This window comes from Vulpes vulpes, chromosome 3 (genome assembly GCF_048418805.1).
Source record: "Vulpes vulpes isolate BD-2025 chromosome 3, VulVul3, whole genome shotgun sequence".
NCBI classification, from domain to species: domain Eukaryota; kingdom Metazoa; phylum Chordata; class Mammalia; order Carnivora; family Canidae; genus Vulpes; species Vulpes vulpes.
This window is the reverse complement of record NC_132782.1, coordinates 123,260,030-123,286,432: the sequence shown is the minus strand read 5'-3', so window position 1 is coordinate 123,286,432 and position 26,403 is coordinate 123,260,030. Positions and strand designations below refer to the sequence as shown.

The 26,403-nt window shown below is 36.2% G+C and overlaps 1 protein-coding gene across 3 annotated transcripts in view; it reads right to left on the bottom strand.

The window, feature by feature from the left end:
• The window catches only part of OLFM3 (olfactomedin 3), a 190,910-nt gene that overhangs the window by 41,483 nt on the left and 123,024 nt on the right, over window positions 1-26,403 (bottom strand). Inside the window, exon 1 of one of the 3 annotated variants that reach the window (XM_025996313.2) lies at window positions 5,001-5,473. The exons of the other annotated variants lie outside the window; for them this stretch is intronic. Coding sequence (XP_025852098.1) covers window positions 5,001-5,129 — 129 coding nt within the window. The 5' untranslated portion in view covers window positions 5,130-5,473. Of the gene's footprint in view, window positions 1-5,000; window positions 5,474-26,403 lie in introns of those variants that run through there. 3 annotated transcript variants of the gene reach the window in all.

Below are 26,403 nucleotides of genomic sequence, written 5' to 3'. Positions count from 1 at the left end.
ACTACCCTTCCTTAGACACAGACTATCTTACTTATGAAGAAACTGCAACTCCTCATGAGGAATTTTTTTTCAAGTCATCTATCAGAACTTAGACCCAGTTTTCTTCAGCTCAGAGTCTTTACTCTCATCCTCTGCACATAAATGTGGACAGAAAGTCTATGTCCATTCACCAATAGACCAAAAATCTGTTTTGGAGAAGCTACACCCAGGCAAGTGGAGGGCATTATCTAAACAGTATGAAAATAAGTAGCAATTGGCACCCCGGAGGAGTAGTTAGCAGTGCAGGTTCAGCAAGGCAACCGGATATTCCTGTGGTGGGCCCTTCAATCATTTATCAGGGCCCACATGGAGGGGCAGGTGAAGGACAGAAATCTGATGATTTTAAGAGAACTGAATTGGCCAGTTGAACATTGCTAGGTTTTACATTTTATCTTGAGTTTCTACACATTTCATAAAAAGTATACACAGATGGAAGCAAAAAAGAATAAGGAATCTACCTGTTGGGAGTGGTACGCAAGGTAGGGAAAATAAAGCAGAAAAAAAAATCCATTTATTAGACCCTATTTGATTTAGAGTGGAGATGCCTAAAGGATGAAACCCCTTATAAATTTTTTTGTCTGAGGATGGTTTGGTCTCAGAGAGTGAAATGTGGTTTAGCATGCTAATGGCTTTAGTTGGGAAGAGAGGAGAAATGTGAGGAAAAGAATGGGAGAGATGTTGACAGACCACACGGAATGAAGCTGTGTTCTGGAGGATGTGTTAATAAAGATGCCACTGCACAGCACTTTTCTTCCTATTTCTTATGAGACCCATTGGAACTGAAATAAGAAATGCATGTTCTTCACTCAAGAAAACCTCAAGGCTCTAAGAAAAACAACTATTAAAACAAAACGACAACAACAACAACAAAAAAACAAATGACAAAAAAACCCAAAGATATAAAATTTAGGTTGGTTGGACACCTCTCTTCACGTTCTGGAAATTACAAAGTCTGAGGTGGAAAAGGCTCAGAGGTCATCTCTGGTCCTGTGTCTCTGTCCCCTCAGTCACACTTCTGTCCGTTCTTGATAAGAATTTTGCTGCTTCCTAGGCAGCCCCTTCCTGCTGGTGGAAAGCTGAGAGGCTCCATCTGAACTTCTGTCTGCAGCCCTACTTCCGTCTGAAGTACTTGAGCAAGAATACATCTACCCTTGTATCCAGGTCACTATTCTTCCCTAAAAAGGCAATTAGTGCTTTCTCTGTGGCCCTCAAGATTTGCAGTTCTGTCTTCTGCTCCACCTTCCACTCCTTAATTTGTTTAGTTGCCCTTTCACAAAAGGGGTATTGCCTAAGGATGTGAAGAAGAAGACCAGTCTGTATAACACAGAAGTCCAAGGTCTTCATGCAAATTGAAAAAAGTTGGTGAGTCGAGAAGAAGAAATTTGGAAAGTGTGGAGAGTTTGTGTCAGGGCATTCTACTCATTTTACAGAACTTAAAACTGACTAACTCAGTGAAGTAGTTATTTATGAGAAGTCAGCTAGATGTTTGAAACTGCAGCAAAACAAATCACTTATGCCCCCGGGTTCCCTTTGAGGCCTCTTCCCACCACAGCAGTCAGGCTGACTGCGAACAGCTGGTGTCTGCCGATGTCCTCTGCTCGTTTAATTGCTCTTTTCCAGGTTCTTCCTGGTGTGGAGTCCACAGCGTGGGGGATTTCTCAGAAGCTCAGCCCCAAAGGGCCTTTACTCTGCATCAGAGAGAAGTGCCAGAGGGAGCCTGAGCATCCTCAGAGCCAAGGCCTCACCTCTACGGACACCAGCTTCTCCAAAGGCTGATGGGCCCAGTGATAGATTGGAAGGAAAAAAGAAAGAAAAGAAAGAAGAAAGAAACCAGAGGAGAATAAAGAAATGCTTGAAGATTCTAACAAAAACAAGTGGGAGCATATTCCCCTAATAAGGAGCAGTATTTGACTATTTACTAACAAAAGTATCCCAGAAATTTAAAAACCTCTGTCAGCTTTTGAGACAGTCAATGTACACTGCCTATTTCAGAGACGCTTGCTACAAACAGATTTAATTGCATTTAATCATTAAGGCCCTTTTTTTCTTATTTTTATTCTATTTTTTTAGGTAACTTGAAAATACCCTTCTAAAGAAAGATTTTGTGTTTATATAAATCTGAACTTTTTGCCATCTGCATATCCCATAAACATTCATAAAGCAAATTTTAAGACCTACTCTTTTTTTATCTTTTTTATAAATTTATTTTTTATTGGTGCTCAATTTTCCAACATACAGAATAACACTCAGTGCTCATCCCATCAAGTGCCCCCCTCAGTGCCCATCACCCAGTCACCCCCACCCCTGCCCACCTCCCCTTCCACCACCCCTAGTTCATTTCCCAGAGTTTGGAAGACCTACTCTTTTGTTTGTTTGTTTGTTTATTTTTGAGTTTCAGGCTCATCCCATACATACTGTCTAAAGTGAGAACATAGAGCAGGAAAGTTGAAAGGGACAGGATATCCTAACTAAATCTACTAGAAGGGGCACTGTTAACCCTGCCATCTAAGGAAAGTGGAGTTCAGGGTTATGGGAAGCCACCTGAGCAGGGCACAAAGAACCTACTGTGGCTCCAGGGCCAGGAGAGGTAAGGATAGTGAAGGATGAGACCACTTCTCTGATCAGGACTGTGGTCAGGTGACTTGCTTCCATTCTTGGCTCTCTCATTCACCAGCTGGGCAAAATCTGTTTAGTCACTTATACATTTTGGGTCATTCTTCCCACTTGCAGCAGGAGGAGGTTGGATTAGATCATTCATATTTCCAGTTGAGCTCTTGAGTGCTTTAAGGTTTCTCTGGAGGAATCTTGTCTGGGGCAAGGGGTTGATTGTATGGAGAGGGAGCAGATGGTGGAGGCCCAAGAAATACCTCCCCTCATCATTTATAATTTGACCCATGACCTGTTTTACAAATTGGACTTCCACTTCAAGTTTCACTCAAAAAATATTTTTTCAGCGTATATTACATAAGATTTAATTTGGGAGGAAAAAAAAGGCACTGCTGCCAAAAATAGTGTGAAGATAACTGGCCTGTATGGTTTCAGAAATCCTTTCCAGCATTAGCATTTTATGATCTTAATCTAGGAAATACAGATTCATTCATTTTTTATCATGGGAATCAAAAGGTATGAGCAATTATCTTGAATAATTAAGATAGGGAAATGTCATAGCCATCGTTTCTCTGTAAAGTATGCCACTTCTGTGAAACATTAAAAAAAACAAAACAACAAGAAAACAAAAACAAAAAAAAACTTTTGCAAGCTGATTTCTCCCTTCCAGTGAAGAATACAATAGTCTAAACTTTCCTGATTTTTTTTTTTGTCACCCAAAGGAGGATTCAGCTGTATCAGAACATTCACAGACCAGAGCAATGCTTTTTATTTCTCAACCAACAGATTATTAAATCAGGAAGTAAAGAAAATGAATTTACTTTAACCTTAGAAGGTAACTAGAAGTCCTAAAAGAATCATGCATAATTTTGGACATTTGATTCTCTTCTATCAACAACAGGAAATAAGAAAACCAATGTCTATACACACAAAAATTATACATATCAGATCCAAGGTACCAAGTTTGGAGTATAATTCATTCATGGATTTCTTAGTTTAGATTCATTTTCTGAAAGGGTTAATTCAACAACTGAGTTGTTGAGATCATGTTTTTGAACATTGAGAGCATTTGGCTCAGAATATACTAAATAATATACTTTGATTTTATAATTGTTTATTGATGACATAGCATGCTTTCTTTATAACTGGAGAAATCTTTTTTACATCCCTCCTGCCATACATACATCATGTACTAAGGAGGGAAATCTCAAAATAAAGACAGTGAAGTGACTTAAGTGATCTAACGGAGGTAGGTAAACATAAAAGTGGGTCAAAGTGTGCCTCACATATGCTCTACTCATGCCCTAAGCAATGGCTGAATTTAGTAAATTATGTAATTAATTTGTTGGCTTTACTCAGTTAATTACACATTGATAGATTAATTATTAGTCATAACTGCAAATAGGTCTTGAAAATGGGAGATTATTTTTCTTTTAATATCTGACTTTTTGATCCAATGGAATAATCCAGTGATAAAAATCGATAGGCAGGTAAAGAGCTCCAAATACTAATTGTTTCTGCATCCTTTATTTGATAGCAGAGAAATGATTTTTTTGAGGATATTCCTTCTGTTTGAATTTGTAACTTCTGTCTGAAAAATCAGTAGTTTTCATTTTTATTTGACAGGTTTTAACTAAACCATGGTTCAGACTATCAGAAAAGACTTCATTATAATGTGGGAAGGGTTAAAACTAAAATTAATTTTAAGTGAGTGAAAACTACAGGAGCAAGACTTGTGATAGGAGAGTCTTTATAAAAAAATAAACAATTAAAGGGAGATGATTTTATCAAGGAAATTTTATATTGTATTTCTTAGCTCTCAAAGTCTTTCTGTCAGGTTTTAAATTGCTGAGTTTTTTTTATTTGTATTTAAAAGAGGTTGATTTCTCGGACTGAAGGCATTGCAAATAGTCCCTAAGAACTGAATTCCAAGGAAGATCCTGCTATAGTAAAGCTATATTAGCTAGAATATTCTCTATAGCATACTCCGTAGGAAAAATTATGGGAGTTTTACAGACATTAGAAGAAGTAGTAAAATAATAAAAAACAAAACACATTTCTTAAAGAATCCTTCCAAACAAGTTAAAGCTTATCAGTCTTAAGAATTTAATGAGTCTAGTATTTCCTTTTACAGCTAATTTCTCAAATTGTCCATTTATTATTTTTTTGTTGGTGTAACTTTAAAGTCTTCACAAAGCAATATCCATAACTAAAGTTAGCACATAAATATTGTATCTCTGAAGCCGCCTTGTAAATAGAGAAGCAAAATCTCAGCCTTTGCAGTTTACAAAATCAAGCCCACTGGTTTAATGCCCTTACTTCCCAAGATGGTCAATCCCACCCGAGTGACTTACTAAGGTATCTGGCGTCGACAGCCTCGTGGTGTTCAGTCCTACCAAGGATGGGAGAGTTTGGGACATCCAGTTTGAGATCATTGCCATGGTACTAAGCACAGCGCCAAGCTTCAGCAGTGGAGGACTCATTGCTGTGAAGCTAATGAGTTTTCATAGTGACTGATTAAGATCCTGGTGCTGGGCTGGCAGCGGGAGGCGTGACTGCAGCAGCCACATCCACAGCATGAAAAGAGATCAACTTTCCCGGCTCTAATCACTGGGGAAAGCTCCCAGAACCTCTTTTCCCCCACCCTCGTGGGAAGTGACTTGCTCTTCCTTTTCCTTCCTTTCCGGACACTTTGCTGGTTCATCAAATGAAATAATCTTGATAGGGCTTGGTTGGTATTTACGAGAGCAAGCAGTTGGTGGGAGAGGGACCCTGAGCTCTTCCACTGTACTCAGTCACCATCAACAATCTAACCTCCTCTGGGGTTTTTGTGAGTATAATCAGCTGCTCTTTATCCTTCATAAAAAATACACCTCTAGATGGAGGTCTGCCAAAGTGCACATTTCAAGCATCAAACTTCATACCTACGGATTTCTCCTAGCCTACACAGAGTACTTCTGGGCAGAGCATGAAAACAAAGTCTGCAAACAATTTCCAGGATGATCAGATATTCAGAGGAAGAGATTTTTTACTTTTTTAACAGTAACCTAAAATTAGCATTGTTGCCTCTAAGAAAAAAGTCAAAGATTAATAGCTGCTGCCTGTGGAGAACATCACCCTAGGCAACTTACTTGTGAATAGACAGAAAAGGCAGCCTTAGAGGAAAGCTTCTGTTATGGAAATTTCATATGTTTCCAGTTTTGCTTTTAAGAATCAGTGCTTCCTAGTTGTTCAAAGGACGAACTCAGTTAACTCTATTTTCACCTGGCGAAGAATGACAGACTACTGCTGCCTGTCTGTCATAACAGAACATGTGACTATTAAAAAACGAGCACAGGACTTGGATTTAGGGACCCTGAGGGTCCAGTCTTATTTTCCTCTGGTCAGTTGAGTGACTGGTCAGTGACTTAACATCCGTTGGTTTTCATTTTTCAGGTTTGGACTCCATGCTCTCCAAGGCCTCTTCCAGCTTTAAAATTCAATGATCTGGGGACACCTGGGTGGCTCAGTGGTTGAGCATTTGCCTTTGGCTCAGGGTGTGATCCCAGGATCCTGGGATCAAGTCCAGCATCAGGTTCCCCACAGAGAGCCTGCTTCTCTCTCTGCCTGTGTCTCTGCCTCTCTCTGTGTCTCTTATGAATAAATAAATAAAATCTTTTTAAAAAGTAAGGTAAATAAAATACAACGATCTGTTTATTAGAATTGGCAAAGGTGTATATTGAATTTGGGGCTTGTGGATCGTATTATTATATTCTTCTTACAAATACTATAAATTGCCCCTATCCAAATCTCAGGTCCCAAATGGAATAAATCAGAGGCCATTGTTTTGTGCAATATATATGTCCTAAAATAAAAAATGTAGAGAGAAGACATGAAGGGAAATGTGGCTGAATGAAAATTAAATGAAAAGGAACCTGTTATAAGAAGGAAGTATACTATTTTGATTCCTTAGGAGAATTCTGGAATTGTTTATAGCTGGAATTCTCAGCCCAAGATATATATTTTTCATAAACAGTTTTGGCAGGAGAAATAAAAGAAATGCCTTTAATAAAATTGAAAGAGATACATATTTATAGAAGTATGTATGTCCTTTATTCTCAAAAAGAGCTTTAAACTAAGATGAATACTGAGAGACTCCTCAAGTCTTCCTTGCTTCTATTACCTAGGAACTTAGGCTTTTTTCCCTTCAAAATACAACCAGATGATTTTAGTTGACTCTTATTTTTTTTTAACCACAGGCCCAGAAAACCAAATATTACTTATTTGTGTCTTTCAAAAAATCATACATGAGAGACTATAAAGGTGAAAGCACAATAGTTTATATATTAAAGTTAGCCTTGAATAAGAGTATTCATAGAAAGGACTGAAATTTTACATTAGTATTACAATGTGGCAATAACAAAAAGCAAAGTGGATTTACAAATCTAATTATTTGAAATATACACCTGGAACTTTACCTGATTTAGGAGGGGAAGTGCCTTTTCAAGAGCTTAATTTCCGGAATTGAAAACTAATATACATGCAGTTGTTAGATCATTTAAGATGCAACATGGCAGATGGTAATTATAGTTATTAATGAACTATCAGTCAACAAAATAATAGCATCTTTAGAAGAATACAGGATTGCATGTCAGGGGAACCAGTGTTCTTATTTGCAAATTAAAAAAAAAAAAAGGAAGAGGGGCGCCTGGGTGGCTCAGTCAGTTAAGTGTCTGACTTAATTTCAACCCAGGTTATGATCTCAGGGGGTGGTGGGATCAAGTCCCGCATCAGACTGGGTGCTGGGCGTGGAGTCTACTTATCCCTCTCCCTCTGCTCCTCCTCCTCCTCCTCCTCCTCCTCCTCCTCTCTCTCTCTCTTTCTCAAATGAACAAATAAATCTTTTAAAAAAGAAACGTGCATACTTTAAAAAAAGAGAAGAAATAAAGAAAAACAACACAAATGGAATGCTTCTTGTAATTTCTCAGAGATGCAAGTAACTAAAGAATGGAAGGAACAGTATGAAAGTTTGTAATTTGATGGTGTTTATCAACAACATCAAATCTATAATGTTGTTTTTAGAATAGGTTTTAATGGCACACATTGAAATAAAGAGCTTAAATTATAATGATTATTAGTTGTGGGAAATAAAAATAGCTCCTATTTGTAAAGAGCTAAATAGTTTGCTGTGCTCTCATAATCTAGTGAAGTGATCATCATTCCCATTTTAGAAGTTGAGTTTTAGTTTGCAGATGGGGGAGGTGATTATTTTATGTAGTAGTAACAGCTTGTTTTCAGGGCAAGAAATCCCATGGTTACAGAAGTCCCATAAGAATAGTGTGAATGGTGGTGGTAGAGTAAGTAGCCAGAGATGAAGTTGGAAATACTAGCAGTGACCAGCTCCCAGAACTTCAGGGCCACCCAAAGATGTTTGGAAATTATCTTATATATAATTCAAGAATTTTAAGCAAAGCAGTTAAGTCCTTAGTCATTGAGATTAATATCTCAAATTATTATTACTTTGGCATTTTTATGATGCAGCATAGACAGATGGGTATCAGCAAAGATGGGAACAGCAAAGCAAATCGGAGACTGGAAGGTCACTTAAGGGCATGTTCCAGTTTAGGCAAGAGAGGATGAGGTCCAGGAGTAACATACTCAGTGAACTTCAAAAGGTTGGATTCCATGAAGATTTGAGGTAGGATTGGTAGCACTTAGTGTTTGAACAGATTTAAGAAGTGAGGAAGAGAGGAAGTTACCTAGGGGAATTTCAGATTTGGGATTTGGGTGGTGAATATTCATCAGGATAAGAATACAATTTTAGAAGTATGACTTAGGGAGAAGATAGAGTTCATTGTCACATATCAGGTATGAGTCACCTATGGTAGAGAAAAATCCCTGAATGATAATGTACAATACATATAGAGTTCAGAAAAGAGTTAATTTCACTAGACCACAAAGACCTAGTAAAAATAATGTGTCTGCATAGATGATAAAAATGGTTAATTTAGACATACATTGTCTTCAACTATCAATGATTTTATTTAGACCTTAAGATAATATCTAGATTTATTACCTGTACATTTTTATCTAAAAAAAAAAAAGTCCTATCACTAGTAAATAGTGAAAATGTTACTAAATCTAGTAATCTAACAAGTAATCTAACAAAAAAATGTGACCTGACCAGATATTTATTTTCTTTTTAGAATCTCAATGTAGGTCAGTAACTATAAAAGCTACAACAGTGCATTACTGCTCACAGAGAGCTGAAAGATATTGATTAATGTATTTATTTATTAGATGTTTTATGGTAGGCTGTCCTTTTATTACCTAGAAAATATTTCATGAGAAACCTATATGATAAATAATTAATAAACAAATATTGACCAAGAAAGACTTGCAGGTGATCTTATGTAATATCAGCATATTCGGTCATTGAAATTTTTTTTTCCCTTGATTTGGAACACAAATGTTTAACAGTGCTTTAATACTCAAAACACTTTCTAGTTTGGGGGCTATTCGTGTTGTAGGTATTTGTGGGTTTTGGAGGAACCCAGCTTAGGCAGACATGAAAAAGTAAATACATGAAAAAACCTGATGGCCCCATAAAATATTATAGGAAACCAAAAAGGTTGACTATAGGCAAAACAGGAAAGAGATTGATATTACTTGTTTGATGATAGAAAATTTAAGAAGGAATAGGCTACTCACACTTTATTTTTGTAATTTAACATTTTTAAACTTTGTAGATGATTTGAGAAAGAAAGGAAAATGGCATATTAGATGTAGTTGTAAAAATACAACTGTAGGGAGTAGAAATTATTGATGAAGAAGGAGGAGGAAGCATGGAAGGTAGGGAGGAGGAGGAGTCTGTGGGGAGGAGGAGAGAGTAGTAATTGGATAGAATACTGAAAAACAGGTTGTATTGATTGGCTAAAAGAAGCTAAAGTAACCTCTGGAAGAAACAAAGTGGACTCCTCTTAGCAACCTAAGTAGGAAAAGTAGGAGGAGTGGCATACAATTGAGGAAAACAGAGTGGTTTTCACTCTGTTTCACCAAATCACTCTGGTGATGCTATATACCCTGGAGGGTGTGGTATGTGAATGATTAGGTAAATAAACAGTTTTCCATTTAGGAGTCTCCATTTTCTCATCTGTAAAATAATGGATAAGTGAATCTATGTGGAGGGATTGACTACGAGAATATACTTAAAAGTGCTTGTAACATGGCAGATGCTCCTTTAAAGGCAACCTTATTTCTGATAAGAAATGGCACAACTGAGGCGGGGCCAGAAAGTGTAGACCAGATTAAGGAACAATGAGCCCTGAAAAAGTGGGAAGTTTGTCTTTGCAAGGCGTAACAGTTGGGCTTGGGGTACATGAGGAGATTAATACAACTCTGCTATGCAACACAAAGTCACTCTAGGTCTCTGGAACTAATAGTCCAATTCAAAACAGAAAAGAAGGACTAGTATTCTAGCTTCCTCCTTCATTGAGAAGCCAAAGTAATTACAAGAAAATTTCCATCAAGTCCCACTACCATATCAACTTACCCACCTCACCTAAGTCCACATATGCCACCTTTTCTCCTATTGTTACGGACTAATTGTCTGTGTTCCGAGGTAAGATTGATCCCTCCCCTGTCCAGTAGGTCAGTACCTTTCAGACTATCATGCATAGGAATTACCTGGAAAACTTGTTAAGACCCAGATCCTTAGGTCCCACTCTTGAGAGTCCTACTTACTGGCTCTAGCATAGGACTAAATACTTTGTATTTCTGACAGTCTCCCAGCTGATGTACATGCTGCCGTTTTTGGACCACCTTAGCCAGCCCTAGATCACATCCATCTGACCTACTCAGACAACTCTCTTAATTCTTTCTGACATCAAGAAATCTTGCCTCTTTAATGGATCACTCCCTTATATCTCTTATTTTACATATAAATAGTACTTTCTTGATCCTACTTTCTATCCGTTTATTCCCCTATTTCTCATATCTTTAAAGCATTCCTTCTTGAAAGAGTTGTCTATACTCACCATCTTCAGTTTATTTCTTTCTAATCAAGTTTTTGTCCACACTTCTCCACTCCACTGGTACTACTTTTATCAAGGCCACCAATGATCTCACATTGCTAAATGATTCCACATGTAGCAGTCAAGTCTCAGACTTCAATTTCCTTGACCTATGAGCAGCATTCATTAGACTTTTACTTTCTCCTCCTTGAAGTAATTTCTTCACTTGGCTTCAAGGATATCATACTCATCTAGTTTTCCTTCTACTTTCTGACCTATCTTTTTTAGTCTCTTTGTTGAATCTTCCTCATCTATATGCTAATGACTCCCAAATTCATTTCTTCCTAGCAGACCTCTCCTATCAATTCAGACCTGTATATCCAATTATCTACTTGACATCTCCACTGGGATGTTTAATAGACATCTTAAATTGAACATGTTAAAAAATGAAAAATGAGCTCCTTCCCCCATCTCCAGCAAACAAAACAAAACCAAAAAAAAAAAAAAAAAAAAAAAAAAAGAAAACAGAAAAAAGAAAAAGAAAGAAAGAAAGAAAGAAAAGAAATAAATAAAAACCACATACATGCAGACATTCCTACATTCTTCCCATTTTAACTCCATGGTTCAGTTGGTCAGGACAGAAAGTTAGGTTTCAAACTTAACTCCCCCTCACCCCCCACGTCTCTTATCAATTCTATCAGCATGTCTTCTAGTTTCTACTTTAGAAAATATATCTAGCATTTTACACCATACCCATTGCCACCATTCAAGTCACCATCATCTCTCATTTAGTTTACTATAAAAGCTACCAGTTATTGACCTTGTATTACTTCAGTCCATTTTAACTCCCTAAACCAGAGTGATTCTGTTGAATTATTAAGTTAAATCAGAATCACTGGTTGATTTTCTATTTAATTCAGAGTGATTAAAATATGTCAGATTATGTTATCTCTCTGCTTAAAACTCTTTGATAGATTCTTATCTTGCTCATGGTAAAAGTCACAATGTTTGCATGAATTGTAAGGTTCCACATAATCTGGTTTCCTCTTATTCTTCTGATCTCATTTCTTATAACTCTTCTCTTTGTTTGCTTCACTGGTGCTACTGTGTTCTCCTTGGGCATTTTTCTCAGAGACACAAAATAATCTTTCAACTCAGGACCTTTGGATTTATTCTTCTGTAGTAGAATTCTAATCCCTCAATTCCTTTTTGTTTTATTTCAAAAATTACCTTCTCATAAGGTCTTTGCTTGACCATGCCATCTAAAATTTCTCCTCTTTTCATTTGATTACTTCTAGTGTCTTTTGATAGTTCCTTTTTTTCTCCTTAGAATTTATTACAAGTTAGCATCTCAATATATTTTATTTATTCAATCTGTTTATATTTGTTTTTTCCACTAGAAATGAAGCTTCATGAAGGCAGGAATGTTGCTTGTTTTGCTCACTGAGGTATTCTCAATGCTTAGAAGAGTGCCTGGAACATAGTAGGTTCTCAATAAATATTTATTAAACAAATGACTAAATGAATATGTTATTGTTTTCTTCCTGACTTGCCCTCATTTTAAAAGAAGATCGTTTTCAGTGTGGAATTAAAACAGAGCCTATATTTTGCAAAACAAATCAGAGTAATATAGTGCATTTTGCATGTGTGTTTTATGTGTGCATGATGGATGTATATGTGGGTAAAATGATATTGTAAAATATTGAAACATTATGCTTATAGCTAAGAATGCTGCTTCTTTCCAGATTTAGAATACAAGCACGTTTGATTTAAGCCAAGAAATACTGTTTCTAACTCTTGTTATGTCTTCTCTTGATAAAGGGCTCAAGTCACTGGAACTCTAAATAAATATGGAAGCAATCTTTTCTTGCTCTTGCCTTTGGCTAATGAAGTTTGTCTCTAATAATGTAGGGAAGGTGGAAGAGACTGTAGGTTATGGAAAGGTTGAGTTTAAATAAAATGAGTTAGAGAAGATAGAGACCTGAGTGTCCATTCACCCAACTCCCCTTCATTTGGCCCTTGGCAATCAATTAGGGACCACTTATAGCTCCCAGAATTCAGTGCTTTGCTACTCTTGCCTTGAGCTTTCAGGGTTGTCTTAAAAGTGTTCACTAATGAAAGAGTGAATTTAGAGTGAAAAACATTAGCAAAGTTCTTTAAAGGAGGGATTTCTGTCTTTTCATCTTTTCCTTCATCTGTGAAGCCGACTGATGCTCTATAAGCCCCGGGGATCCTTGGTTGGCAGCTGTTCTTGCTACTTCAAAGGAGAAAAAATGGATGTGTCGGGGAGAAATATATTCAGGGCAAACATGTTTTTTCCCCTGACTTTCTACTCAACATTGAAGAAGTGGGAAATTATAAATCCAGGATTAGACTAGTGGAAAGGAGGATACAGTGTGGTGTGACAGAGAGACCCTCAAACTAAGTCAGGAGACTTAGATTTTGCATCAGCTTAGTCACTGTCTAGCTCTAGGTTCTTCAACTCGGAAATGAAGATATTAAACTGAATTTCCTATGTAGCCCCTTCCATAATTAAGTATCATTCTTAAGAACTCAGCCTTTATCCCTGTAGTCACACAGGCACCTTCCCATTCTCTGCTTTAACATGACTAGCTCTGTGATCTCCCAGAGCCTTGGTTTCCCTGTGTATAAATTCGTGATAACAAGAGAACCTGATTGCTTAGGTATTTGTGAGGATGAAATTAACTTCTGCATATGAAGCACTTGTTACAGGACCTAGTAAACAAGGAGCTTTCAATTGATGTTAGTCATAATTATTCTTGTGCAAAGATGCTTGTTTTCTCCATCTTTGGGAAGAAAACAATAGAGATAAAAATTGTTAGTGATAAGTAGTGAAGATCCTCAAACTTTGTGGTGAATTATCAATATAAAGGCTTATCTTTAAGTGGTTTAAAAATGCAAAACATTTTTTGATTCTAATGTTGTTGGTTCACAGGGACTGACTGCTAAGAGTATTCTAGAAAGGGTCTAAAACGTGCCCATCCTACAGGAAGCCTTGAGAAGCTGCCTCTGTAAGTCTGCCTGCCCGGCACTGTTCTAAGAACTTACCTGGATGAACTTAATTCTCACACAAACCCTGTGAGGTTGGTATTATTACTAAAACAGTTTATAGATGAGGAACTGAGGCACCAAGAAGTTAAATGAGCTATTGGTCACACAACCAATAAATGGCAAGGCCAATATTTGAACCTCAATGGTCACATTATTAGTATGCTCTTTTGACTGTTGTACACGTGCAAACATACCTACACAATATTATAGCACATGCAGATGTCAAATTTTGTCTTTTAGAAAAATAGTTGGTATTATTTAGGGGAAGCATCGAAATTTAATCATTGGCATGTCCTTGGTAAATGAATTCTTAAAGCTAAGCATAAAAATGGAAAATAACATGTCTTCACTTGTTGAGTTTCTGTTTAAGTGTGACTGAGCAAGGCTCTAACCAGGGAGACATTGACTCTCAGGTAAGTTCAGTCCCTGCTTCATTTCTTTGGAATGTATTTTCAGATTTTTTTTAAGTTCACTTAAATCACCAGGACTGACTAAAGTGTTAAATTATTGCCAAAAGCTTTTCTAGAAGAAATTGTTTAGGAAGACAAATCTCAAAGAGGTTGAAAAATTGCCTGGTGATCAGAAAGAAGGCTGATTTCAGGGGTAACACGAACGAATGAAATTGGATCCTCAAATGTGCAATTTTCTGAAAGTTGTTATAAGTGTTTCATAGAGCTTATCTCTGTCATGAAATTTGAAGTGTATGTTTAGCAGGAATCAAAAATCTGGTGGTAGTCAGTAACCCCAGACATCAAAGTATGGAAGATTACGTTTGTAGCCTACTTTTTAACAAATCACATCCTAGCAGTTCTACAGAGCTAATTCTTATGTAGCAGCATTAGAATATTATTTTCAGCATTGCTCCCTCACCAGTATGTGTAGTCAAGGTTGTTTTGTGATTTGAAAGCTCTGGGCAGACAAACATAAACACAAATGTCTAAAGATCTGGACTTGAAACAAGTCAGGCATGCTTTGTCATTGGAAGTGTCGTAAGAGTTATGGTTTTAAAAGGGGGTCAGAAAAACAGAGAAGGCCAGGTCATTAAAACCACACAGATGAAGCTGCACAAATTCATTACCTCATTCCCTTGTTCTTTTTTATCTCAATGCAATTAAGAACTATTAACCTTAAAAACAGTTTTAGGAGGACATCAGTAGTAACTTAGAAACAGTTCCCTTTGCAAACACTCATCTAAAAGTATGAACTTGACTATAGATAAGCCAAGGAAAGTAGTGTTGACAAAGTTTGTCTCTTGTTATTGAAATCAAATAATTTTTTCTGCTTTGTAATATTCTTCTCTGCACATTTTCAAGCTTAATTATAAATTTCCTATCATTAGACAAACATAAGCAGAAGTATATTATTAACTCTGATAAATCTTTAAAGGCATTAATGTATTAAACATTTATTGAGTTCATTCTTTGGACCAAGAACTGGACTAAACTGAAAAATGCAAGATTGGTATCAGATAAATTGATATTTATTGCTCATCTTTTGAGCAATTTATCAATCTGGGAAAGTAACAGAACATAAACAATTATGCACATTTGAGGTGAATAGTAATCTTAAAAGTATAGAGATACAGTGGAGTAAAAAGAAGGAAAGGTCAATACCATGTGATGAAATAATCAGGAAAAAACTCAGAGGAAAAAGATAATGCTTGAACTAGTTTTAAAAGTCAGGTTCCTAATTTCTTAATTTTTAACTCACTCAGGGAAAATGGACTGTAATTTATAATGGGCCCTTTAATAAGATAGAATTTAAGTCATAAGAAGTTTGGTTCTGTGCTTCCAGTGGAAGAGGTTTATTTTCTTTAGCCCTTCCTTTGTCAGTATGCATCTTTTGTCACAGTATTTTACATTTTTACCCCTTTTGATTGAGAAAATAAAATCGTGGTATTTACCCTAACTGTAATCTAGGGCTACTGAATATAAAGAGACTATGAAAAAAAAAAGGACATTTTTAGGAAAACAGCCTTTTTCTTGAGGAGGTAGACTAGTAGAAATACCAGGGCTCCTGAAGGACCTTGCATTATTAAGAAAATGGTTTTCAAAATTTTATGCACATGTCAGCGAGGAGTAGTTTGAATTCTAATATTTACACATAATCTGAGTGGTAAAGTATAGAGCCCCAAATTTAGTTCTGGTGTAGAGGCTTCTTGCCCGGTCTCTGCAGCAAACTATGCAGGTACATTATAACATGAAGAGTGTTGAATTATTTGCATTATTGGAAGTGGATTGTCTTTGTAATGCATTTTCTTTCTTTCTTTCTTTCTTTCTTTCTTTCTTTCTTTCTTTCTTTCTTTTTTTCTTTCTTTTTCTTTCTTCTTCTTTTCTCTTCTTCTTCTTCTTCTTCTTCTTCTTCTTCTTCTTCTTCTTCTTCTTCTTCTTTTCCTTCCTTCCTTCCTTCCTTCCTTCCTTCCTTCCTTCCTTCCTTCCTTCTTTCCTTCCTTCCTTCTTCCCTTCTTTCCTTCTTTCCTTCCTTTCTTCTTTCTTTCTCTCCTGCTCTTTTTTTCTCCCTCCTCCATTCCATTCCCCTTTCTTTTCACCCCTCTCATTCTCTTATTCTCTTTCTTTTGGTATTTTTCTCTTTCACTTTCTCTAAACTTAATTGAGCCTTTCTAGCACCGAAGTAGGATTTAAATATGGTTTGCAAGGGCATCCACCATGATACTGATGTGTTCCCTATTTTAAACTATTGCCTAGGTTGTGTGTCTGCAATTAAAGCTTGGATAATTCTAGTATTTTGTACTTCAAATTGGAAGTTTTATGTTTTACCTCTTTACTCTTTCTACAGTATTTGTTTTTATTTTTATTTTTTTTAATTTCTTATTTATGATAGTCACAGAGAAAGAGAGAGAGAGAGAGAGAGAGAGAGAGGCAGAGACATAGGCAGAGACATAGGCAGAGACATAGGCAGAGGGAGAAGCAGGATCCATGCACCGGGAGCCTGACGTGGTATTTGATCCCAGGTCTCCAGGATTGCGCTCTGGGCCAAAGGCAGGCGCCAGACCGCTGCACCACCCAGGGATCCCTTTCTACAGTATTTGAAACAAAACAAAATAAACGAAAGTTCTCTTGACATTCAAGCATGAATGCTTAGGCTGTAATGTATCTCTTACTGCAGTTCATAAGGTTTTCAAGAAGTTATTGAATTTGAAATTGGAGACAGCTCATAACTACTGTTCAATAATGGTGGTACATAATTCATGTGCACTCATTAATAACTTTTTCTTTCAAGAGTGACTAATAAATATGCCAGTGATAAAAAGTAAGTTTCTTCTCATATATTTTTGCTTTCAATAATAATAATATCTATCAAAATACACATATAAATTAGTCAATAGTTTTCTACAAAATTACATTTAAAATTATTTGAGATCAAGGTTTGTTTCATTGTGAATCATTTGTGCATTCAACAGGGATTCATTGATCATCCTTTATATACTGGACACCAAATGCTAGAGATCAAAAATAAAATTCACTCTCATACAAAGTCTCATATTCTGGTTGGGCTCTGATAAGAATAAGGAAGAAATACATCTATAAAATCATTTCAATATAATGTGATATATAGTGTGTACAAAATACAATGGAATATAAGTAGGTTTGCAATTAATTCTGTTTGGGTGGGATAGAAAAACCCAGGTGATGGTGGGTTTAGGTGGATTCAGTAGAATTTCCTAAATAGCAAGGAAAGGTCATTCTGCCTCAGGCAGGGCGGGAAGAAGGTGGGGAGAATGAGAAAATGTACCACTGAGGTCACATATTATTTAGGGAACTCTAAATAGCTTGGAGTGAGGGCAGTGTAGAGTGCATGTTGGGGTGGAGGAGGGTGGAAACAAGGTGGGACAGCAGGAAGCAGAAGATTGTGGTTCTCCAAGGAAATTAGATCTCATTACAATTAGGCTTTCAAGAATTGCAGGAAGAGGAATGATACTAGGCTCTTTTAATACTAAGAGGAAGATCACTCAGAAAAAATGTGATAAGTACAGGGGAGAGAGGTGAGAAGGAAAGTAACAGCTGGGAAAGCAGGATATTTTGGTGTCCTGGCAAAAATTAAGAGAAAGACAGAGAATGGGGGCACTTTGTGAATTATTAGATGTGGAGACAATACTGACCTCTAGATTTCACAAAATTGAATTAAATGTGCTTGGGAATCTTCTTAAACATTAACAGTGCTTCTTAAACATTAAGTTGATATGAATGCCTTGGGGATCTTGTTAAAATGTGGCCTTTGCTTCAGAAGTGGGCAACAGGGCCCAAGGTTTTTTGTTTTGTTTTTGTTTTTGTTTTTTTTTAACAAGCTCCCAGGTGATAGAGCTTTAAGGAAACACAACAGAACAAAGAGGGAAGGGAAAGGACAAAGAAAAGTCCAGCTCTGCTAGAGAAGTGAGAGTGAGGATTCCGAAAACAAATGTGTTTTTTCCCAAGAAAGAGGTTTGGAAGTTCTTGCCATACAATCACTACCAGGAAACAGACATTTAAAATTAATCTATTTTAAATGAGTCCTAAAATTTCTTAGAAGTGGAGAAATGTTGTAGTTGAAATTTTATCTTGGAAATAATGAAGATTAACACAAAATAAACTAAATGACCACACAATTGTGAGGATATATTTGCAACTACACATGCATTCAGCACATGAACTGTTAAATGGTGTGTGTGCCTGTGTGTTGTGTGTTTGTGTAATTTAATACAAACCTCATTTGGTTTCATAGCACAATCATAAAGAGATTTGGTTCTGTAAAACTTTTCAAGAGCTTCCTTAATTTTGAGGGGGCCTCTCTTATTCTTCTGATATTGAAATCATGATCTTTTATAGAGCCCATAATTTCTCTTTTCAGTTGTTAAAGGATGTAAATCTGCCAGTTGTTCTTTCATAATTCCTTTGCATTTGAACCAAGAGCTTGTTTCTCAACATCCACCAATTTCAGGAAAGCATGTATTTTGTATATGATTTTGATTAATTTTTATTATATTTGTACTTCATAGTATTAGATAATTGCAAAGTCTGAAAACCAGTGACTCAAGATAAATGCCTCTGTTAGGCAGTGAAAGTTATTTTAGTGAGATTTGAAGGGATTCCTATTTAGTGAGTATTTTTGATTTTTTTTAAAGAATTTATTTGAGAGAGAATGAGCAAGTGAGGGGGAGGGGCAAAGGGAGAGGAAGAAGCAGACTCCCTGCTAAGTGCAGAGCCTTAGGGGCTCCATCCTAGGACTCTGGGATCATGACCTGAGCTGAAGGCAGATGCTTAACCCACTAAGCCACCAGGCGTCCCATAATTCACTTATTTTAGGGAATAAATCTATTAGCTGTATCTATGAGGTTGATGGATTGCATTTCATCACCTATGGAAATTAGAAAGGCTTTAGTTTACTCTTATCTGTCAGTGATGGGATAACTCGAGGAGATATCTGGAGTTCTGGGTATTGCCTGAAGTTACAAGTGTTAGAGTCTTAGTAAAGGCTCCTACTGTCCCAAAGCCCCATGAAAATACTGAGTCCACACAAGGTGCAAATAAACAGGAAAGCCTGAAAAGTTCCTGATGGGCAAATGAATAAAAACAAATCTATCCATGTGGTGAGGTTGAGAGGTTAGGATACCTGGATTCCAGTCCTGATTTTTTGTTTAAAGTTAACAGGTTGGCATGCCTTCGTTTCCTTCAGTTCTAACATTCTCTGAGTTTATGTGTATTAAGAACATGAAGAGTTTGAAATCAGGTAGACCTGGGTTCGAGTGCCAGTTCTGTCACTTACCCTGTGATCCTGAGTAAGTTCTTTTCTGAGCATTAATTTACTGATCTTTAAATTAAGGACTTTAATAGCTACTGATAAAGCCCATCTGATCAAGAATAGTAAGGATATACCTATAAACCAATAAAGTCAGGCTTATCAACATGTTGCATAAATAAAGATTGTACATCAGAGGAGACACGGGGCATCTCACCAAGCAAAGGAAAACACAGGGTTAAAACTAAATCTTGGGAGAGACTAGAGTTTAAATAGAGCAGAATTTTGATAAGGCCAAACAAGAGCAAGACTGTAATGTAAAAGAGTTAATATCAGACCTGCATTGAGAAGAGGACTCTGGATTCTGTTTCCTTGGAAACTATAAAGTTACGATAAATGTTGAACATTGTATCCGAAAAACCCTTATCTGAAGTTTTGCACCTGGGTTGAAAATTGAGGCTGCTTCTCAGTGTCAAAGTGACTCAAATCCTCCAGGCAAGAGTGGACTGTTCCATTTTAACTGATCTGATTTCAAACAGCTAAGTTTTTGAGCCTATGGTTTTAGAGAACAAAGTGTCTCAGCACTACATCCTTCAGCAAAGTAACAAAAACAATATTGGAAGTTGACCTTATAGGCTCATACTAATAACAATTAGACCATGCATATGAAGCGCTGAGCACAGTGCTTGTTTTCCAAGCAATTATTACTATTATTATCAGTAGTAGTACTACTGTTTGGCTGTCCTTTCACAAATATACCTCCCCATAATAGAATTGGCTGTTGAGTTAAAGTGGCACGTTAGTCACTAAAAAGCACAATTTTGAAAACCTAGCCAGCCAATGAAAGGATGGACTCCCTTTGTCTAGGCTTAGGAGCCCTGTGCTTTGAACAGCAATCTGGATGCAGCACGATTGCCTGTTGCCTTTGAAAATACAGATTTCTGGCCCCACTTCACCAGAAATGCTATTCAGAGGGCTTGAAATGGAACATGTATTTGCACTTTTCAAAAGCTTCTGATTTTGATGTACAGCCAAATTTCAGAAATATTCATATAACCAAATGAGCATGGGGAAGGATCATCACAGTATATATATCAGTCCCAAGTGGTTAGGAGTAAAAGTTTAGAACATCAAAGAATGTGGTTTAAAGAACATCTAGTCCAGATTTCACTCAATCTTGAAATGCATTTTGCGGCATCCTTGAGGCATTGATTTTTCAACTTGGATACATTCAGTGTTGGTAAAATCAATTCTGTGCAGCTAGATGCTTTGATACCAGACATTTCTAATCATGAGTAAGTCCTTGTTATGACTCATTCCATTCACTGTTTTAGTTCTTCTTTTTCAAAAATTTTATTTATTTATTCATGAGAGACACACACACACACAGAGAAGCAGAGACATAGGTGGAGACATAGGTGGAGAGAGAAGCAGATTCCACGCAGGGAGCCTGATGTAGGACTCAATCCCAGGACTCGATCCCGAGACTCCAGGATCATGTCACCCTGAGCCAAAGGCAGGCGCTTAACCGCTGAGCCACCAGGCATCCCAAGTTCTTCCTCTTTCAATACCATCTGGAAGGTCTCCTTCTCACTGTTATATAATGGCCCTTTAAGATATCAAGATTTCTCAACTTTTCTTTTTCCAAGAAGAATATACCCCAACTTTTGGACTATTCCTCTTCTGGCATACTTGCAGGGCTTCTACCATCCCAGGCTATTCTCATCTGGGCACAAACTTGTTAGTTAATATTACTATGCTAAGAGCAGAATGAAATTATTTGAAATACACCAGGTTGGGCAGGTAAGCCTAGATTGGAGAAAAGTTAAAAGGCTTATTCATGAAAATGATATATTTTTCCTTTGTAGATTAATGAAGCATATCACAATTTAAGTATATTATCCTTTCCTTGAAGTATTGTGATTATGATTCTAAGAATTATAAAGAAAACATTTTTCACTCTAATGCAACAACTGCTATCCGTTAAAGTCAGGTCCAGTTTCAGAGAACATGGTAACTTTACACTTAGGGAAATCTATTTCTTACTGATGAATCAGGTTAAAATTTTCTCATCAGTCCAGAGAATTATTTAATATATATTATATTTTTAAATCCTATTAAGGAGTTAGTAGATTTCTCAAATAGTTGTTTATACTAACAGAGAAATTCAGAATCTTACAGTTTGGATTTCCAAGCATCTTGTGGTTTCATTTTATTTATTTATTTTTAAAAGATTTTTATTTTATTTTATTTTTTTATTTATTCACAGAGACACACACACAGAGGCAGAGGCAGAGGCAGAGACACAGGCAGAGGGAGAAGCAGGCTCCATGTAGGGAGCCCGACGTGGGACTCGATCCCGGGTCTCCAGGATCACGCCCTGGGCTGCAGGCGGCGCTAAACTGCTGCGCCATGAGGGCTGCCCTATTTTTTTATTTTATTTATTTTATTTTTTAAAAAGATTTTACTTATTTATTAATAAGAAACACACAGAGAGAGGCAAAGACATAGGCCGAGGGAGAAGCAGGCTCCCCGCAGGAAGCCTGACACGAACCTCGATCCCAGGACCCCAGGATCATGACCTGAGCCAAAGGCAGATGCTCAACCACTGCCCCCAAGGTGCCCCCATATTGTGGCTTTAGAAGTGGACTGAGACTCTTCAACACTCTCCCCATCCCCTCACTCTCCTAACAAACTCAAACATAGTGTATTAGCTAATACCCAATTGGTGAATTCAGGAATGATGTCAATATAATGTGAATTTACATTGGTTCATATGTACTTTTTTCCAACTCATTAATATTTTACATCAGAAATAACAGAAGCAAAGTATAGAACTCTAGCCCATTCTACTCAGACTTATCCAATATGATTGTGTGTTATCTTTGCTGCTTGGCTTCAATCTCTTGTCTCAGACTCCCTTGGTTGATCAGAATCTCTGTCCCCTCCATATGTGGAATTCACTTTGCCTTTCTTCAGGTGTTTACACCATGGATTTTCTGTATGGTTTTTTGCTCTTTTATCTTCTTTGCTTCGGATCTAAGCACTTTGGAATCTGCTCAACTAGGCTAAGTTTTCAGCAGTGTCTGTGGTTGGAATGGCCCTGACCAATCCGTAAGAGGAAGTTGATTTAGATTCTGTCTCCAGAGCACATAATGACACTTTTGATCCTGCAGGCTTACTTTCACAGTCGCTATTACTTTCCAATAAGGCTATGCCTTTTCAGTCTTTATATCTGCAAAAGTAATCTATTTATTAGCACAAGCCCAAAGTGAAATTCAATCTATACTGCAGGCCCCTAGGCCTTTGGTTTTTCTTTCATAATGTTTTTAAAAGTTATTTTATATTCTGGTAGACTGTAAGTATGTGATATTATTCTACATGTGGGAGGATGTTTGTATAGAAGAATCATTAATTCATTTAGATCATTGGAGGGTCATTTATTCAGGAGTGTTTTGTGCCAATGCACCATATAACAACTTCTTAATCTAAAATCATTAGTATTTATCCTAGCATATCTAACAGCCTTATAAAGTCACAGCTTAGACAGATCCTGGGAGACACTGACTGTGGTGCCATCAGTCCAGAGCTGGTAATGCTCACATTAACTCAAGAGTTGATACGTTCAGGGACTACTAAGTGAAAACAGGAAACTCTGAAATATTTATCTCTACTAGATTTACTCTTAAAAAGAAAATAAGACTTTTTTTTTTTATTAAAGTCTTAAAGAATTCACACATTTCTAGTTGGTTGAGTATTCATTTGTTTGGTCAAAATCTTTCTCAAGGAGAAAGTCCAGTGATTTGCCATTATACGTAACAAAGCTGTTTGCATTTCCAAATGCACACAAAGAGAAAACAGCAATCATATTTCATCAGCTGAAGGAATCTATCAATATGTAGAGCACTAATGACCATTCATTTGTATATTTAAACTATAGCCAGATGAAATAAAATGTCTCTGATTCCCAGAAAATTGTTTCATCAGCCAAATGTATTTAAGGAAACATTATTTATGTTTGGTAAATATAAATGAATATGATACAATTATCTCTACTTTGAAAACATAATTGCTCTTTTGGAAGTAGAAGCTCAGTACTTTTTTGTTCTAGTCAATAGAAACATCCATTTGGATTAAAATGTATTTTTGTGCTGGTATTAAATTGAATAAAAGTACTTTAACTATATCTATTCCATTTGCATTTTATCAAAATTAAATTCTTTCAGTATCATTGTTCAAATACTCTAATTTGCTTGTTGAATCAATAGGTAATAAAATTTTAAAACAAATAATGCCATATATTTTTAGCTTACAGTGATTAGTATCTTGATTTAAATGCTTGGCTTCATAAAAATCATAAGTAGGAGTTAAATGTCATAGCATATTAGGAATGCAGTCTGCATTTCGAAATCTGGTTAATGTTAATTAAAAAAAATAACTAAAAAAGAACATGGGGAATTAAAGAACATTTAGTAGTACTTAATGTAAATTCAGTAAATTATGCAAATAAGCATTCATCTATTCATATTAATGTTTTATATATGCATTCTGCATAAAAATTTTGTAAGTTAGGTAATCATTGAAATGCAACATGTAATGATCACTTATCATTTATTCAAATATTTGAAGTGTGTGTGCATGTGTTTTTTATAAATAGTAAGCATGGCTCAGTACTGGAAAAAAGCTTCACTAATTTTAAGATTTGTGTTCATGTGTGATTTAAAATATTTCTTTGGCTTTATTGTGTGTTGTGCCAGAGAGAGAGTAAGCAAGAACATTACATTTTGATGATGTTGGAGGAGGATAATACAATACTATTCTTTCAAATTGAAGCACTTGACTCTTTGCTGGCAGACAGTAGTGACTTACAGGTCTGCCTTTCCTGTGGTGATGGGCCAGCAGTATGACAATACATTCAAAGCAGCACTTCTGTTTATAAGCACCTAACTAGCAGTTGCAATACTGATACTTTATAACATAATTTTGTGTTAGGTTTGTATTGTTAAACCTGTTTTAATAATGAACAGTTGGAGGCCCAATTAGGTGAAAAAAACTGTCACAGAGCAAGGTAGCAAAAAAAAAAAAAAAAAAAAAAAAAAAAAAAATCCAACCTCTGATTCTTAGATCTGGAGATTATAGGCATTGGTTGTGCATTTGTTGACATATATTTTTCATAGTGTTCTAATTATTTGTATTTCTAAATACAAAGGGTTGTAAATAAACTAAAGTTTATATTTTGCTAGCAGGACATCATCAGTAACCTAAAAAATGACAGACTGCCATTTCAATCTTACTAAGGTGGTGATGTTCTTAATTTCCATGACAGTGCTCTGAAAGGATTGTGCACTCTGGTAGCCACACAGTGCTTATAAAGGGAACCTACACTAAAATATTATTCTGAAACCAGTCATTTCAATGTTAGGCAGTGTTCTGTTCTTTGAAGAGTGAGGTTCCTAATTATTTGTCCTATCATGTCAGTATAACTCAGTGATAAAGAGCTTGTGGACTAGTGTCAGCCAGACCTGGGGTATGAATTCTAGCTGTGTTACCTAACAACTGTATACTCTAAAGAGGTTATGTAGCTTATAAATACCTCAGTCACCTAATTTTTATAATAGGAATAGAAACTAGTGCTTAGCTGATAAAGTTAATGCGGGGATTATTGTGGAATAAGCTAAAATGCTTAGTGTATGTCTGAAATATATTAATATTAACAATATTAGCTGTTACCAACATGGAAGGGAGGAAGACAAGAAAGGATCAGAAAAAACCTTCAGAAACAACATAAAATAAGTAATAAAATGGAAATAAATACAAAGTTATCAATAGTTAATTTGAATGCAAATGGATTAAATGTTCCAATCAAAAGACATAGGGTGACAAAAATGGATAGAAAAACCAAACCCATCTGTATGCTGCTCACAAGAGACTCATTTTAGACCTAAACACACTTATAAGTTGAAATGGTGGGATGGAGAAATATCTATCATGCAAATGGATGTCAAAAGAAAGTTGGAGTAGATATACTTATATTGGACAAAATAGACTTAAAGACTGTAACAAGGGACAAAGAAGGACACTATATAATAACAAAAAGGACAATCCAACAAGAAGATACAACAATTGTAAATATGTATGCACCCAACATAGCACCCAAATACATGAAACAGTTAATAACAAACATAAAGGAACTAATAAATAATAATACAGTAATAGTAAGGGACATTAACACCTCACCTACATCACTGGACAGATCACCTAAACATAAAGTCAATAAGGAAAAAATGGCTTTGAGTGACACACTGGAACATACGAATTTGACAGATATATTCAGAACATTCTTTCCTAAAACAGAATACACATTCTTTTCAAGTGTACATGGAACATTCTCTGAATAGACCTCATTTTAGCCCACAAAACCAGCCCCAGCAAATTGAAGAAGATTGAAATCATACCGTATAGCTTTTCTGACCACAACACTATGAAATTAGAAGTCAGCCCCGAGAAAGAAATCTGGAAAGACCACAGATATCTGGAGGTTAAATAACATGCTACTAAACAGTGACTGGTTCAACCAGGAACTAAAAGAAAAACATTAAAAAAAAAATACATGGAAACAAATGAAAATGTAACATAATGGTTGAAAACCTTTGGGATGCAGCAAAAGTCATTCCAAGAGGGAAGTTTACAGCAATATAAGAAGCAAGAAAAATCCCAAATAAATAACCTAGCCTTACACCTAAAGGAGCTAGAAAAAGAGTGACAAAAATTTCAAATCAGCAAAATGAAGGAAATACTAAAAATTAGAGCACAAATAAATGACATAGAGACAAAACAAAACCGAGTAGAACAGATCAGTGAAACCAGGAGCTGGTTCTTTGAAAAATCAATAAAATTGATAAATCTCTAGACAGAGTTATCAAGAAAAGACAGAGAAAGGACCCAAATAAGTAAAATTACA